The 16,738-nt window shown below is 36.5% G+C and overlaps 1 protein-coding gene across 1 annotated transcript in view; it reads right to left on the reverse strand.

The window, feature by feature from the left end:
* The window catches only part of LOC121421789 (DNA damage-regulated autophagy modulator protein 1-like), a 47,180-nt gene that overhangs the window by 3,593 nt on the left and 26,849 nt on the right, over positions 1 to 16,738 (reverse strand). The window contains exons 4-5 of the mRNA XM_041616589.1: positions 11,767 to 11,909; positions 5,864 to 6,041 (exon numbers count right to left, since the gene is read on the reverse strand). Of these exons, the coding sequence (XP_041472523.1) occupies positions 5,864 to 6,041; positions 11,767 to 11,909 (321 nt within the window). The remainder of the gene's footprint in view (positions 1 to 5,863; positions 6,042 to 11,766; positions 11,910 to 16,738) is intronic.

Genomic DNA, 16,738 nt, shown 5'->3' on the forward strand with positions numbered 1-16,738 from the left:
TCTCCGTTTATTCTGTATCAATATTCAGCCAATCACGGTATGTGCTCTATGTGTTTATATAAGGGAACACTCTTAAAACAATGAATGTAAGGGGTAAATCTCCCACTAAAAGGAACGAGGTAAAATCGTTTTCAGTTTTAACAACAACAAAAAAGAAACCATACAACAAAATAAGGAATTTGGTAAACTTAGGCAATATATCCTGAACATAATTATGACATCCAGGTGCTCGCATGTGACGTCACAAAATGTCAAGTATGCACAGGGGACCGTTTCATCAACGTTTTTGTCCGACAAGTTGTCAGATCTGACATCTTTCCTTGATTCTGATTGGCTGAGAGGCACTGTTACTATAGTAACTGTCGGATAAAATGGGACTTGTCGGATGAAACGTCTGACAAGTCCTTTCATGAAACGCTCCCCCGGTCTGTTATGATTTGATGGATTGTCGTTGAATATTCAATAGTACTGATGTCTCTCTATTATTTCTGCTATTTCTGCTTTTCTTGAAACCACCTTAATGCCAGGGTTATTTTTTCCTTGAAATGGCCAAAGATTGATGGAAACTCTTGATTCGCTTGGCCAAAAGTTTTCAAGAAACCTTCCTACCACATCCACAAATTGACGTCAATTAGCGTACATTCGGCCTTAATACACTCCCATGGGATGACAATATAATGATATAATTACCAATGAAAGGGATATCATTATCCTATATTAGAGGAATCCTACCGTGGCAAGTGGTCAGATGTTGGCACAAGTATTACAACCAAGTTCATGTGACGTCACAAAGCGATACACTATATTAGAAATAAGTCGCGGTGTTAATAGAGGACAGCACCCTATAAAGTACACCATGGGTTTTGAATGCACATAGCAAAACAGGTAGTGTTGATTGGTGTTTAGGATTGCACTTGTCATTTTAATTCGGTGTTACATTTTGGTGTTAGCTCAACACCTGTGGGTGATAATCCAATTCCTTTGGTTGTTACATGTACACGCTATGGTACGTTCGATCTCTGTACAGTGTATTCTGAAAACTCCGCTATATATATATATATATATACTGTATATATATATATATATATATATATATATATATATATATATATATATATATGTGTGTGTGTGTGTGTGTGTGTGAAGCTATACATGTACAACAGCTTTGGCAACTCTTTTATTTAAATATTGTAAAGAAATGGATGAAGATAACAATGGTAGACGTAGCTTAAATCAAGGTTCCCCAGAGCTATCTACCCTTTGGAAAAATTGGTTATGCCGAAAAAATGTCTCCGCCGGGAATCGAACCCGGGCCCCCAGCTTTGAACGCCGGTGCCTTAACCACTAGACCACAGAGACGGGCTAGTGGCTAGGCCGACCGAGATCCGATTGACCGTCAGAAAGACAGATTTTCGACACTATACCAATTACCTTTGTCGGGTGAAGGTGGGTTTTGAACAATGACAAGCCGTCATGCCTCAGCTGGATCAAAGCTATTGCTTCGATACAGTACACGTATGTGAGAAAGTATACAAATGTGTGAAGCTATACATGTACAACAGCTTTGGCAACTCTTTTATTTAAATATTGTAAAGAAATGGATGAAGAGAACAATGGTAGACGTAGCTTAAATCAAGGTTCCCCAGAGCTATCTACCCTTTGGAAAAATTGGTTATGCCGAAAAAATGTCTCCGCCGGGAATCGAACCCGGGCCCCCAGCTTTGAACGCCGGTGCCTTAACCACTAGACCCGACAAAGGTAATTGGTATAGTGTCGAAAATCTGTCTTTCTGACGGTCAATCGGATCTCGGTCGGCCTAGCCACTAGCCCGTCTCTGTGGTCTAGTGGTTAAGGCACCGGCGTTCAAAGCTGGGGGCCCGGGTTCGATTCCCGGCGGAGACATTTTTTCGGCATAACCAATTTTTCCAAAGGGTAGATAGCTCTGGGGAACTTTGATTTAAGCTACGTCTACCATTGTTCTCTTCATCCATTTCTTTACTATATATACATGTATATATATATATGTTTCGATGTAAGATACAATTATTAACACCAATAAAATGTCGAATAAACTTTTGAATTATTATTAAGCATGTATGTCTTGCACATACTGAAATGTTAAGAATGAAACATTCAAATTAAGTATACTTTTTAAAAGTACTTTGTTCGACCGCCCAAGTGACCCAACACAACTTTTCTACAAACGCCGAGCTTGGCAAGTAACTCGAAGAACTTTTATTAGAAATGACGTCATAATGTAAGCTAAAACATTGGATTGTGACGAAGCTCACATGTGACTTTTATATTGATTTTGATGACGTCACATGATGTCCGAGAGATACTAGAATCACATCACATGACCTTAGGACGCTTTTGATTTTCATCTCAATCATGCTACATGTAATTGAAATCATTTCGAGGGATTAATAGTACCCGGGGGGGGGGGGGCACTTCCATTCACGAGTGGATACCATGCGCGACCATGGGGTCTCGAAAAGCACCCTAAACACGTAATTTCAATTTTCTGAAAATGCACCCCTTAACAAGTATTGGCGTGTGAAACCCTACCCTTAACAAGTATTGGAAACAAAACGATACTCTTATTGGTAATATTCCCTGAAATGAACCCCTAAACAAGTACAGGAATGTTATTGTTACGGGTCCTTCGGTCGTCGGCTTTACCTTATTTGGTTTAGTACGACCCCACCTTCTACACCTCGCGCAAATCGGACTCTAAACACGAAGTTTTGGGGCAAAAAGGACATCCTTTATAAAACATTTTAATTTTGTTTTATCATCCCCGCATATTCGACCCTAAACACGTAATTTGGCCTAGCGAAATAGATACCCTTTTTTCATTATTTTTGTGTTTTTGACACCCTTATCACGTTACGTACGTAACGTGCCCTATCGTGAAAAAGACATCCTTTTTACGTGTTTTTTTGGTCGCGCATGGTATCCACTCGCCAATGTAAGTGGCCCCCCGGGAATAGTACAGATCTTGAGAAATTATTTCAATGTTATCCAAGGTACATATCGCCTTTCTGATAATCATAATTGTAAATAAAAAAAAGATATAAGAATATTTGATGGCCAAGTTTGAAATATAATGTTAATTTCAGATAAAGATTGTAGCTGGAAGATTAAGTGCATGAATGAATCATGATTAAAAAAAGAAAGAGGAAAAAAAAACCAGGGAAAATGCAACAAATAAATAGGGAATGAACAAAAGTGGAGTAAAGCTACAAACAGACGAACAAAAATACACAAAAACGAATGAAGAAAGAAAAAAACAGAAATGTAGAAGAAAATGCAAAAATTAATAATAATAATTATATAGGATATTTATATTGCGCACATATCCACCTTGTTAGGTGCTCAAGGCGCTCCTATATTACATAGCGCACACAGCTTCCTACCGGTACCCATTTACCTCAACTGGGTTGAGTGCAGCACATTGTGGATCAGTTTCTTGCTGAAGGAAATTACGCCATGGCTGGGATTCGAACCCACGACCCTCTGTTTCAAAGTCCGAAGACTAATCCACGGGGCCACAACGCTCCACGTAATGAGGAAAGGTAAACAGAATGAATGGAATAAAATGAAATAAAGAAAAAAAGGGGGAAGAAAATGAAAACATTTGAAAAAAAAGAAAGACAGAATAGTCACAATTTGATAAGATGATTTAAAGAAAGAAAGTCAGAAAGGAATAAATGATTAAGCCACAAACTCTCAGTGGGAAAGAAGAAAGAACAACCTAAAATACCAAAGGCGAAAATAAAAGAAAGATAGAAATGGTTAACAATATATTAAAAAAAAAGTACACAGGGGCGCTAACAAGGTCAAAATGACATTATACCCCAGTTCAATAGGCCTATAATATTGGTCATCTATTTTTGCCACGATCGGAAATAAATATCTATCATTGAGTTTGGGCTGAGTATCTCGCTGTCTTCCTTTGGCGAAAGAGAAATTCCGATTCAAATAAAAAGGATGAAACGGAATACAGGAAAATGTATGTTTTGCAACAAGGCTAAGGTAAATTTATAATTCGGATTACGTAACTCACATCTGAAAGTGAATGCCAGAGAAACGTGTCAAAAGCAGGAGTTAAGGGATAGTCATCTGTGGCCCATGTGTTTAGGTCATTTTCAAGTGACAAAATGATTGATAAGGGATCATCAAAAATAAATGTTTCTAATCCATCAACATGAATGGAAATTTGATTTTATGAGAACACAATAGAAAGTTAAAGGTACATCCATTTAAACCTCATTTTTGAAAGTTTGATAAAAAGGTTAACTACAATCGAAGAAAAAGAGAAATTACCGTAATATTCTACAGTACTCCAAACAGATATGAAGGCCTACAATCTCTCGTTCAACAGTAACAAATAATATTATGATGTGGATCACTTTTATTAGGTCATTATGGTTTTATGCGATTACATCAAATCACGGATCAGACGCTATAAGCGCTTGAGATCCGATATTTACGTCTCTTCCGCAAAAGATTGGTAATTCGAGGATTTCAATATCAGTTGTTTCCATACCTTGTTAAATTTCAGTAGAAAACTGGTTTCTACACTGCATTTAACTTGACATGCTGTTCCACTGTGATAAGTAGATGATAGTTTAGCTTCAGAAAGCGGAAGAAAATAACTATTGTTTCTTTCCATTTATCAACTTTAATTAATAATTTCTTACACTGGTTAGTCGTATAAAGTGAAACTGTCAGCATTCCCGATCTATCAAACATTTTATAATTCAATTTTAAGAATCCATGATTTAAACCTTATTTTCAGTTTTGTGCTTGTGATCTTTAAGGTTCTCGAGGTGCTACCCCCTTTGTTCATTTCATATACAATGTAGCAGCATCTGAATTGAATTGAACTGAATTTCTATTAAAGAAAGATGGTGATTTAGTACCATAAAGATGTATACTAGTTACATTTCTATGTTTAGTACCAAAGCCCCCCCCCTGTAATTACACACACCCCTCCCCCACACAGATCATTCGAGGATTGCGACCGATTTCCCTTCAAAATGTAACTTGGCATGTTCAGATCATGGACCTATTACAAATAGGACCATGTTACAGATGAAGTATAAGCCTAATCATCGTGCAGTAGGTGATTTCACGTTCCCTGATTTTGGATAGGTGAAATTTTTACTCAAATGCTAGTAATGAATTGAAAATAAAAAGTTTTATAAGGAACAGTTTTTTAACTGTAAGTTTCTCGAGTGAGCCTATCAATGTGAAAGGGGTCTGATTCTTAATCAGAGTACCCCATCGGTGGGCAAGGGGTACGTCTCGCCGGATCTCTGGGGAGGTTACCTGAGCAGACAGGTGTCAAATGGAGGGTACCTGTGATTAGAACAGGTGATGACAATAATGGGATGGGTGTACTTAGCGTGCAGTGATCCGTTACGTCACGCCATCGTTACAGTCAGTCAGCGTGACGGAGAGATGATGATGGGAAGAGAGAGGGGGAGTGGGTGAAAGAGGTAGGAAGGGAGAGGGGGATAGGAACAGGGAGAGACAGAGAGAGAGGGGTTGGATAGAGAGTGGGTGAGTGCGTGTGTGGGTGTGTGTGTGTGAGTAAAGGAGAGAGGGGGTAGTACGGTTGAGAGAGAGAATGGGGAGAAAGGGTGGGGGTGAAAGGGAGCAAAACGCATAATTTTCTTCCTACAATAAAGAAAAATAACCCTATGGTTTACAAGATTAACATGAATAAAGGAACATATTTTGCAGAGGCTACGAATTTCTCTTTAATATAAACATTTCTAAGATTGTGTCGATGTCATCTCCTCTTTCAACATCTCAAGCTATCTAAAGTATCGTATTGTCGAAAAAAGGATACTGATTATCATCGATACCGCCGTTGTCGTGGTGATGACCAGTCGCAACCGGCAGAGCAACATCGTGTTGTATTGTGGGTAGAGTTTGTATGAGATGATGGTATGCGTGACGCAATAGGCGGTTCCCATCACGAACAAGAGAAATGCTCCAATCAGATGGACGATAAGAACATTTGAATCCTGTGGAAATATAATATTAAAAGGGATAAACAGTCTTTATTACAACTAAAACAATCACCATAACGATTGGCAAGAGTAGATGTTTGTTAACTAAGATCGTGCAAGTTCTCAATCTGCTGACAAATTCAATTTTATCACTAAAGACAATATTCAACAACTGATGTAGTGTTTGGAGCTTTTACATTAGTCCATTATCAAGTATTAAGGGATTTATAAATCGTTGAAAATTATTTAAAGAAATCACTGTAGGACTTGCCCCTTTTTCTTAATAAAGAGTTGAATTGCCAATTAATCACTGAAAATCATGCTAGTTATTTAGGTTTCCGAGAAAAAATGTTTGAAGATTGAAGATTATTAATCAGTGTTGCTTTATTTATTATTCATTCCTTATTTTGTAGTATATAAGAGGCTGTGGAATGATATCTAGAAATTAAATACACCAACACCGAAATGGATGTGCTATCCTATTTCACTCCAACAGCCAATCATGAGAGTAATACATGCAAAAATGAATGCAGCATCATGGGAATTCATATAAGCGTGCTTTCGATACATCGGCATGAATATTCATAATCAGTATGCATGGTATGCTACGAATATAGCCTCGTGAATACTGATTATCCATTAGCTATGAATAAGGAAGCAAGATTATTAATAAATAGGGTAGTACCTACTGAGTCGCAAATCGTGCTTAGATATTATACGACTATCTTGAACATGTTGAATTTATTTATTAATGAAGTAAGATTGTATACGTAGCAAAAAATATGGCGAGGTGTATAAGATGTAAAAGATGTTTTAACTTTTTTTAATTGATCAAACAAAATTGCTTAAAACTAAAATCAGCTTCTTTTAAACTGTTAACAACTTGGTTAAAAATTTTCATTAAAAAAAATAGTTATAGAGTGACTGGCTTAAACAACGTGATTATAACTTTAAACAGCGTTTTGACATTGTAACCTTTCATCAACGTGAATTAGCGAGCCGAAGACAGCTCTGCCGTAACACCATCACACCCAAACCATTTAAATGAAATACAATGAAAGATTTGGAACAACCCACTGTCTTATTAAGTGCGTCATCGTGTGATCAAAACAGGATGTTATGATCTCCAAACTTCTTCCCCTCTCTTTATGGCCAGGTGCTTCCCCGTGCAGGGATTTTTTTCTACGAGATTTCGCTAGAGAGCGTTGGCAATTTCTTGTCGAAAGGGAGCGCTATTTCTTGGAGCGTTTCATCAGACAAATTTGTCAGATCTGACAATTTTCCTTGATTTTGATTGCCTTAGAAGCACTGTTACTGTCGGATTAACAAACTTTGTCGGAATAAAATATCCGACAAGTCATTTCATGAAAGTCTCCTCTTTACGCGCTGGGATGAAGAGCGCCACCGCTTCCAAAACGCAGATGCGCAGAGCGAGCGGTAAGTGCTCTACCTTATAACCCGAAGGTCGTCAATTCGAATCCTAACCTTCCCTTTAAAATCAATTATTTTCTCCTGTTATGAAATTTTACACTCACTGGTTTAAATCACCAATCGCTCTGGTTATTGAGTTGTAATCACTCATGTCTGTTATCGGCCAATTAGGATGAGAAAGCCGTATGAAGACATCAATGTAGCAGGGGCTAGAAAAGGCAAAGCTTATCGAAACTAGTCCCGGCTGCGAATTTCCTTCTATCAGTACTTATGCACCCGACGCGAGAGGGCAGTAAAAATAGGAAAAATTGGTGGGCTGGGACAGTAGATCATCCGAAGATTTGCACCGGACGAACAGTTGCAAATATGTCGTTGTCCAGAGTCAAGAGACTCCGATGCTGCCCAGTTCCACAATACATTCGACAAAAGCCTCTCAGCTCTCCATTGTGATTTGCCTTGCATTTTCAAAGGAATCGGTGCGTTGTAGATAGAAAATGCAAAAGGTCCGGTTCATATGCACTCGCGACAGAGATACCATTCTTCTTCCAGGCATCTGATCATTCTTCAGCGGGTCCTTGATTTAATTGGTAATTACATAACGGAAAGTACTTCATTATCAATTCATGTCTGAGCCAATTTCTCAGTTGTAAAACAGAGAGACCTGGGAGATGTTGCGTATCTTTATTATAAAATGGTGATATAGATCCTAAACATAATTATGATTGGCTGAAATCTATCACGTGATTAGTTTACTGTATTCCACACTAATGGCTAGTTCTATTAACCGATCATGGTTTAGCACAATAATTTAATAGAATAGGGTAATAATTCAATCAAAAGGCCTCTGGAAAATCAAGTATGTGCTTTTACTTATAAAAGTTGAGGAATTCAATCCAAGTGACGAGAAAGCCCCCCCCCCCCGAAAAACACGATTTGGTAGAATCAATCATAGTTCATCAGTATTCCAAAAGCAATATCATGAATATTTTTTAACATCGGTTTTTAGAATCTTAAATATATTTTAAATATTCATTTATTATCAGATTCTTTCATCAATTCATACCTTGAAATGCAGCAAAATAGAATATTTATACGGGTTTTGCTCATTTCAATATAGTAATTTGTAATACATATCGTCCATGGCCCCGTCAAATTCCTTCCCTAGCTCTCTGTACCCTAGTGATTTTGTCGAATTCTGGAAGCGGCAAAGAAAGTACATTCAAATTCTGTTGCGTGCATCGATGATCTAAGAATTAAAGGCAGTAATTCATAGGGGTGCTTCCGCGTCTGTCATCACTCTCAGCCTCTGTAAAACCCTCAAGAGCTTTTATCGAGTTAAGTATATCTGTCTTTGCTATTTCTATGCTTGGCAACAAAAGTAAAGTCTAACGTGAATTAGAATCCATCAAGGGCGTGGGTTCAAGATGATTAGATATTTGTAGGGGAGAAGGGGGCCTTTGTTACGTTTTAAAGTCTTGTGAATCTTTGCAGAGGTACGATTGAAAGTTGTGCACGACATTTGAATTGCTCAGTGTTTTCATCCATGCTGTAATCTCGTAATGAATAAACAGGGGTTGGTGACGGGGGAGGGGCACCCTCCCTTAGCCCCCTCTTCTGGAAAGTCTATTGTCCGTCCCCCTCTTTAGTTTTGGAGAATCTTGGAAATATATTGCAAATGGTGCATATGAGTCAAACAGAGGTTGATGACGGGGGAGGGGCGCCCTCCCTGAGCCCCTCTTCTAGAAAGACTATTGTCCGTCCATCTCTTTGGTTTGGGGGAATTCCGAAAATATATTGAAAATGATGCATATGTGGGTCAAACTTGCCCCTCAAAACCTCTGTAAAGACTACATCAAAATACCCTATAAAGATGCCGTAAATTTTACGAGTGAATAACAGAATTAAACAGAGTTATTCCTTTTTTTTTCTTTCTCTTGTTTCCAATTTTTTCAAATTTTTACTGATTTTTTTCTCACTTCTTTGAAAGGTATTGAGGTGGCCGCCCTCCTTGCCCCCCGTACCGCCATGCATTGATGATAAAATTATAAAATTAGGTCCAACAAACATCACCATGACAGAGAGGCCCCAACCATGCTTTACTGCACTTGCAATGTCTAAATCCGGCACTGCCAAAAGAATTCATAAATTATTTGAAAGGAAGTGACCTGGATTGTATTTTCTTGCAATTTCTTGCTATTTTGTAATGTGTTGTTTATTATCAGGTATTTTTTTAAACCCACCAAGGCAAGGCTATCTGCCCTTGACAGATGATATGTTAATATTTGCTCGCATTGTGGTTCCGCTAAGTCTTATTTCTTGAGGAAATGAGTGCTTATTTTCCTGATTTTTTTTCTTACTTTTTGTCTGGCAGATATGGGCATAGGTCAAATAGTAACACTTCTATCAGAATGAGCAGAAGAGGGTCAGTTTAAAAGAATAATATGATAATTATATACGAGCCCCCGTATGAGATTATCCGAAAGAGGAGTTTGGTTTATGGGATTTCTGTTTCAGTTATCGAGCAGACTGTGCAGATTATGCGTTTGTGTGAGCGTGAGCGATAAGGTGCATTTGGGTGTTTGCGTGTGTATGTGGGTGTGTGTGTTTGTAATTGTGAGGGTGTGTGCGCGTTCGTGGAGGAGGGTGCGTGCGTGTTTTTATGAATCGTTTGAGTGCGTTTAAATTTGGCATAGGCGTTTGGAATGTGTGTGGGTAAATGATAGGTGTGGGTGTGTTTTTCCCTGCTGGAAAGAACATGGTGTCACACAGTGTGTTGAAATCGGGGAATGTGGCATTGTTGAAATGCTCAAATTCAACAGTGTGGAGATATTTTCACACTGTGGACACCTCGACAGTCTGACTGTACACAGCGTATTCACATGGTCGACTATGTGAATACGTGATTCACATTGTTAAAATGCTCAAATTCAACAATATGAAGATATTTTCACACTGTGGACATCTCGACAGTGTGACTGTGCACGGCGTGTTCACATGGTTGACTATATGATTACATGATTCACACTGTTGAAATGCTCAAATTCAACAATATGAAAATATTTTCACGCTGTGGACATCTCGACAGTGTGACTGTGCACAGCGTATTCACATGGTCGACTATATGATTACATGATTCACATTGTTAAAATGCTCAAATTCAACAATATGAAGATATTTTCACACTGTGGACATCTCGACAGTGTGACTGTGCACGGCGTGTTCACATGGTCGACTATGTGAACATGTGATTCACACTGTTGAAATGCTCAAATTCAACAAATATGAAGATATTTTCACACTGTGGACACCTCGACAGTGTGACTGTACACAGCGTGTTCACATGGTCGACTATGTGTATACGTGATTCACACTGTTGAAATGCTCAAATTTAACAGTGTGGACATATTTTCACACTGTGGACACCTCGACAGTGTGACTGCATGTGCACTGCGTGTTCATATGGTTGACTAGGTGAATACGTGATTCACACTGTTGAAATGCTCAAATTCAACAGTGTGAAGGTGATTTCACATTGTATTTCACACTGTGAACACACTGTGGTACACACCGTGGAGCACTATGTTCCAAGTAGTCTGCTTTAGAAATTTGGTAATTTATTCATTGAGATTTTAGTTTAGTCTAGCCATATTTAAAGCAATATTCTTCTTCATAATATAATTATGAAATGACAATTACTTGGATACTAGTTTATCAAACATGATGCATTAAAAATTCAACTTTTTTTAGGCGTCTGCTATGAAAAGATAAAAAGAAAAATTACTAGAATAAATCAAATTAAATCAAAGCGAAGCAAATCAAATCAATTAAGATGTTCTTAGGTGATTGACTCGGTTGTTGTGTGTCCAGACAGGTTGTGTGTCCGGACGATCAATTTTAGAAAGTCATTTGGAAAAAATTACAAGCGAAGTCTTTTTTAATATATTTTTAGTAAAAAAATGTTTAGGAAATATTATAAAGAAAAAAAAAATAAGATGAATATAACTATTGAATTCATATTCTTAGTGCAATCAAAAAAACAAAACAGAAGGCTTCAGAAATATAGTGTTCGGACACCCGACCCCACCCATCCTTTTGGACACAAGTTAACCCTTTATTGTTTCATCAATATAACTGCTCTTATACTAGTATTTCTGCGGAGTCAAATTTGACTGGAAATGGCGCCAGCTGAAAGTTAATTTTATTTCAGAATCAAAGTGACCCGCAAACGAATCATTTTTACTCGAAACAAGCTGACCTCTAGCCGACATTAATCTGAGTCAACTTTGACTCATTCGAAGAGTGTCATTACCTGAAAGTTTGCGACGAGTGTCATTCCGAATCCTGAGATCCATCCAAAGACGAGTCCCCAAATATTCATACTCTTGATCTTGATATAGTATGGAGGAACGAGGCTGGCTAACTGACGAAATCTTACAAAAACACCAGCAAACACTACCAGAAAAGGAGAAAAAAAAATAGATGACAATGAAGATTAGAAAATATATATTGATATCTAAAAAAAACACAAACACATGAAAAAAAACTTGAGAAAGGATTTTGTTTAAAAAAAATTTGTACATGTGTATCATATTAAAATTTTAAAAATACAAATGCAAAAATTTCAAGATAAAATAAATTAATGAACCCACTGCATATCGAAATATATAATTATTATATAATATGATAATATAATGATAACAAAGGAGTAATTCGTGATATATTTGTAAATTTATTACAAAAGAAAGAAAACATTTATTTAGAAATTAAACGTTAGGAACAATCGAGTCTATGATATCTGATTGCATCGTTGAATACTGCGAATGATATGGATAATATGGGCCTTTTTCTGTAGGGGAGACGCCAGTTTATTTGAGTTTGGACAAGTCGACATAGATATGACGTCATTTTCCGATATAAAATAAATGGTGCTACAGTGCCCTACTGTACACTTTCCAACACAAAGCCTCCCCGCGGTGCCCTCCTTACGTTCATTCTTCTCTTTATTCGTTTTCTCCCATTTTTCATGTACTTGAAAAAATATCCTTGAATTTCAAATGATGATAATGATTTAGAATCTGATATAACACCAAATAACGTGTTCCAGTTATTCGCAAGTTATTAGTGTATAAATATTAAGAAGAACTTTATGCACAGCACCATAAGCGTAGTCATAGGCAATGCTAAAATTCAACCTATATTTACCACTAAAATCTGAACAAGCTCAAGCGAAAACCTAGATTAGTCATATGACGTCACCAGACTAAACAGGTCTCTGAATTGACAAGTTTACTTGCGATAACACGTAATTACTGCCATTGATAGTTATAACTAAATTCCAAGTGCTCCAATTACTGAAGCATCCATCTCGAGAAAACGATTAAATGAATTCATTAACCGTAGTCCCAGTCATTAGCTTTCTTGCTGGGTGTGTAATTAGGTCTATGGTGGTTTAGAGGAAAACCCCACGCAAGACCATAACCTGATAACAAGGTCATGTGATTACTCATCCAGCACACGTGGATATGCCTCGTACAAAAATATCAAGGCAAAATCTTGAAGAAACACATAATCTCTATTCAACGAACATCCTTTCTTATTTCTTTCTTTCCTTATTTATTTATTTATTTATTTATTCATTTATTTATTTCTTAATTTATTTATCATTTATTTATTTTTAATTGCCTAATCATATTTTTTATTTATCAAGTTCTTTACTTGTTTATTCATTATTCATCAAATAATTGATTACTTAATGATTTTTTCTATCTTTCTCTTCATTTATTCATTGATAAAAAATAATTATTTATTTATCATTTATTATATATTTATTATTTAGTCATTCGGATATATTTGTCATTTTAAAAAGTCCATGAGTTCATTATCTGATACTTGGTATGATTAAGGCCTATACTAAACCCGATTGCGACAGACCTATGTATTTGTAAGGAAAAATCATGGTTCTATTGTCAAACGAAAAAACGGCATTGAAGGAAAAACAGCAACCCCCCCCCCCCTCCGTACTCTTCGACCATTGCACATATTCTTTACCTGATCATGAAAGGAGAAAATCATCCTGCAGAACAGTTTGTTGTAAAAATAGCAGAAATCATAGCAAAAATATGGGTGATGTTTTAGGAAGATTTCTTAAAGATCAAGAAAGTTATTAGAATTTTAAGTTTTGGATTTGTATATTATGTTATGTATATATATTCCAATTTTTAATGGTTCGAGATGAGTTTTTTAAAGAACAGTTGCAAAATGACTTTGCCATTGTTATAGGCCTACTGAGGTTACACTTCGTAATTCCGAAACTCGTAAATTGCCTATACCTCGATGTTCGTTAATGCGAAAACGTAAAAAGGGTTCGTTAATCCGAACATTTGTGGCGTTATTCTGAAGGTTCGATAATCCGAAAACAAAATAAGGTTCGATGTTCCGAAGGTTCGTTAGTCCGAAAACGAAATAAGATTCGTTAATCATTACATTTTCGGACTAACGAACCTTCGGAATTACAAACCTCATTTTGTTTTCGGACTTACGAACCTCCGGAATAACGAACCTTCGGAAATACGAATCTTTGGAAATACGAGCCTTCGGAATAACGAACCTTCGGAATATCCGAACCTTCGGAATAACGAAGCTTCGGAATTACGAATGTATGCGGCCTACTGAAGGTACACTAAAAACAATTTCCAATTTTATGAGAAAATTACATTTCATTGATTTTGCCACACGCATATGACGTCACAAATCAAATAATTAAAATTCTAATAACTTTTTAATACTTTGATGGATTTTTCTTAAACATTCGGTAATATGTTTTGTTATTTTTTCTTCACCTTTAACAATAAAGTTTTTGTCAGAGTGAACTTCCCCTTTAATGCTCAAAACATTATATAGGGCCTAATGAACTCGGTCGCTTCACTCACTTGGCCGGCTACCTTCGACGCTTCTTCCATGCACGGCAATTTTGTAAGATTTGGGGTCATTCTTAAGTGGAAGACGTCCCCTCCCCGAAAGGCTGCCGTACAGTATTCTAACTAGTAAAAAGGGTGACTGCCCCCCCCCCCGCCCGTGGATTGCTGCCCCCCCCCTTCTTCGTGGAGGGAAAAGTGTATCAAGTCAGAGTAAGGCAATGCACTGCCAGACAATAATGTTGTTTATCAATTATATAGTAACTTATGACCTTCTTCTCCCGACCTCATATAGGTAGGTTGTTGAGTGACGAGGAAGCTAAGTAGATCCGCCCAAATCAGAATTTACACACACGTATAGCTATTTGAACTTTTGGCCTATTCATAAGTAAAAACAAATCACGGAGGTCATGTTCTCAATGATTTAAGATTTGTTATCATTTGTATCTCTCTTTGTTCATAATTAGATAGCACTTACAGTATGTCCAACTCCATGCTATTAGGGAATTGTCATTATACAACTTAACTTTTGAGCGAATTCCCCATGCATTTCCACAGAAACTAATATATATCATATTTCTGTTTTAAAAATGTACTATGAATTGTTTATCTAGAAATATTCTATGTTTGGACCTTGTTTAATGTTCTGTAACTTTTATTAACATTATTGAATGCATATACATAATAGTGGCGGGCTTGTGTGTGTGTGTGTAATGATTTCGCAGAATATTTCTTCTGTTGGAAAAAAATATGACTTTGCATTTAGGTGCAATTTGATTCATATCATATATAATATATACATATATCAGTTCTAAACGGTATCGTCTGGAATAGATAGTTAGATACACTTTATTACATTTTATTGCTTTGTCATCATTATTTCAACGTGTTTTACGCGATCTTGCTTTTTGTATGGAATGCTAAGTTATTTCTTTTTTCCTTTCAATAAATGAAACAAAAATGTTTTTTCTTATTTTCAGAAAAGTCCTTTACTATTCTGTAGTTTTTTGCTTTTTGTATGGAATGCTAAGTTATTTCTTTTTTCCTTTCAATAAATGAAACAAAAATGTTTTTTCTTATTTTCAGAGAAGTCCTTTACTATTCTGTAGTTTTTTGCTTTTTGTATGGAATGCTAAGTTATTTCTTTTTTCCTTTCAATAAATGAAACAAAAATGTTTTTTCTTATTTTCAGAGAAGTCCTTTACTAGTCACCCCAAATCCTTAGGCCTACGATATGTATCAATCGACGAAGCTTTCATAATTAGGCAATTAACCCATTTTTACCCTCTATCATCAAAGCTAGGGTAAGGGTTTTTAACGAAAGAAATCCAACTAAAATGGAAAAAGATTCTCTACTTTTGATGCAAGAATTCCATTCGATTAAACATTGTTATGTGAATGGTGTCAAGAAGGGGCGTTTTAGTAGCTAAAGTGATAAACAGTTGTACTCTGCTTCTTACAAGAAACATTGTTTTAGTAAGATGATAATCATTTTCAAAAGAACACTAAATATTGAAGTGGGTAGATTACAAATAAAAATCCTGCTTGTTTTCAAACATTATTACAAAGTCACTCGTCACCTCAAAGTTTGTAAGAACAAGAAGACTGATCCAGTCTTTGTTCCCCTCATCCTCATAACCTGGATAACCATCTTGTATGTTATGACTAACAATTGTGATAAAGCTGCTGCACTCTAAAACATCGTGGGGACGAGGTTGTTTCTGTTTCTAGTCTGCATGGGGGTTAATTAGTTGTTGATAGACGATCTTATATAGGTCACCAAGGAGTATCTTTCTTTTATCGCAAAATCACAGGTGTCTAGAACAAAAACGTTCAATTACTTGCCCTTTATTGCTCTGAAAGCTTTAAAGAGTACTTTTTAACACTGATAAACAGTTTTGAAATATTAGATTCAATAGGCTATACAACATACTAGTAATTAAGAAGCACCCCCTTTACGATACCCTACACAACAACAACATCAATTATAGACAAGCTTTTGGGCTTCTTTTCATTCGTCAAAGGCCCATTAAAACAGGTTTTTTCTTCAATTTAGTTCTCTCCACGTTGAACGTAAAGTTTTAGATTGTACATTATCTACTTAAGAATGACTTTTTTATTTGTAGGAAATAAACGAAATCATTTCATGCAGCACGCATGGCAAGGATGAGTATATCTAAACCTACGGTAAGTTTTATATAGCATTTGAATAAATTGTGAATGTTTGTTTTATTGCTATAGTCTCTCTGCCATGTCTGTGGTCAATATGATAATCTGCAAACTCATCCCGCGATGATCTCTGAATTCATACCACAATTTTACTATCTGAGAGTTTATATCCGGTTGAAAATCAAATCAATAAGATAA

This window comes from Lytechinus variegatus, chromosome 9 (genome assembly GCF_018143015.1).
Source record: "Lytechinus variegatus isolate NC3 chromosome 9, Lvar_3.0, whole genome shotgun sequence".
Taxonomy (NCBI): domain Eukaryota; kingdom Metazoa; phylum Echinodermata; class Echinoidea; order Temnopleuroida; family Toxopneustidae; genus Lytechinus; species Lytechinus variegatus.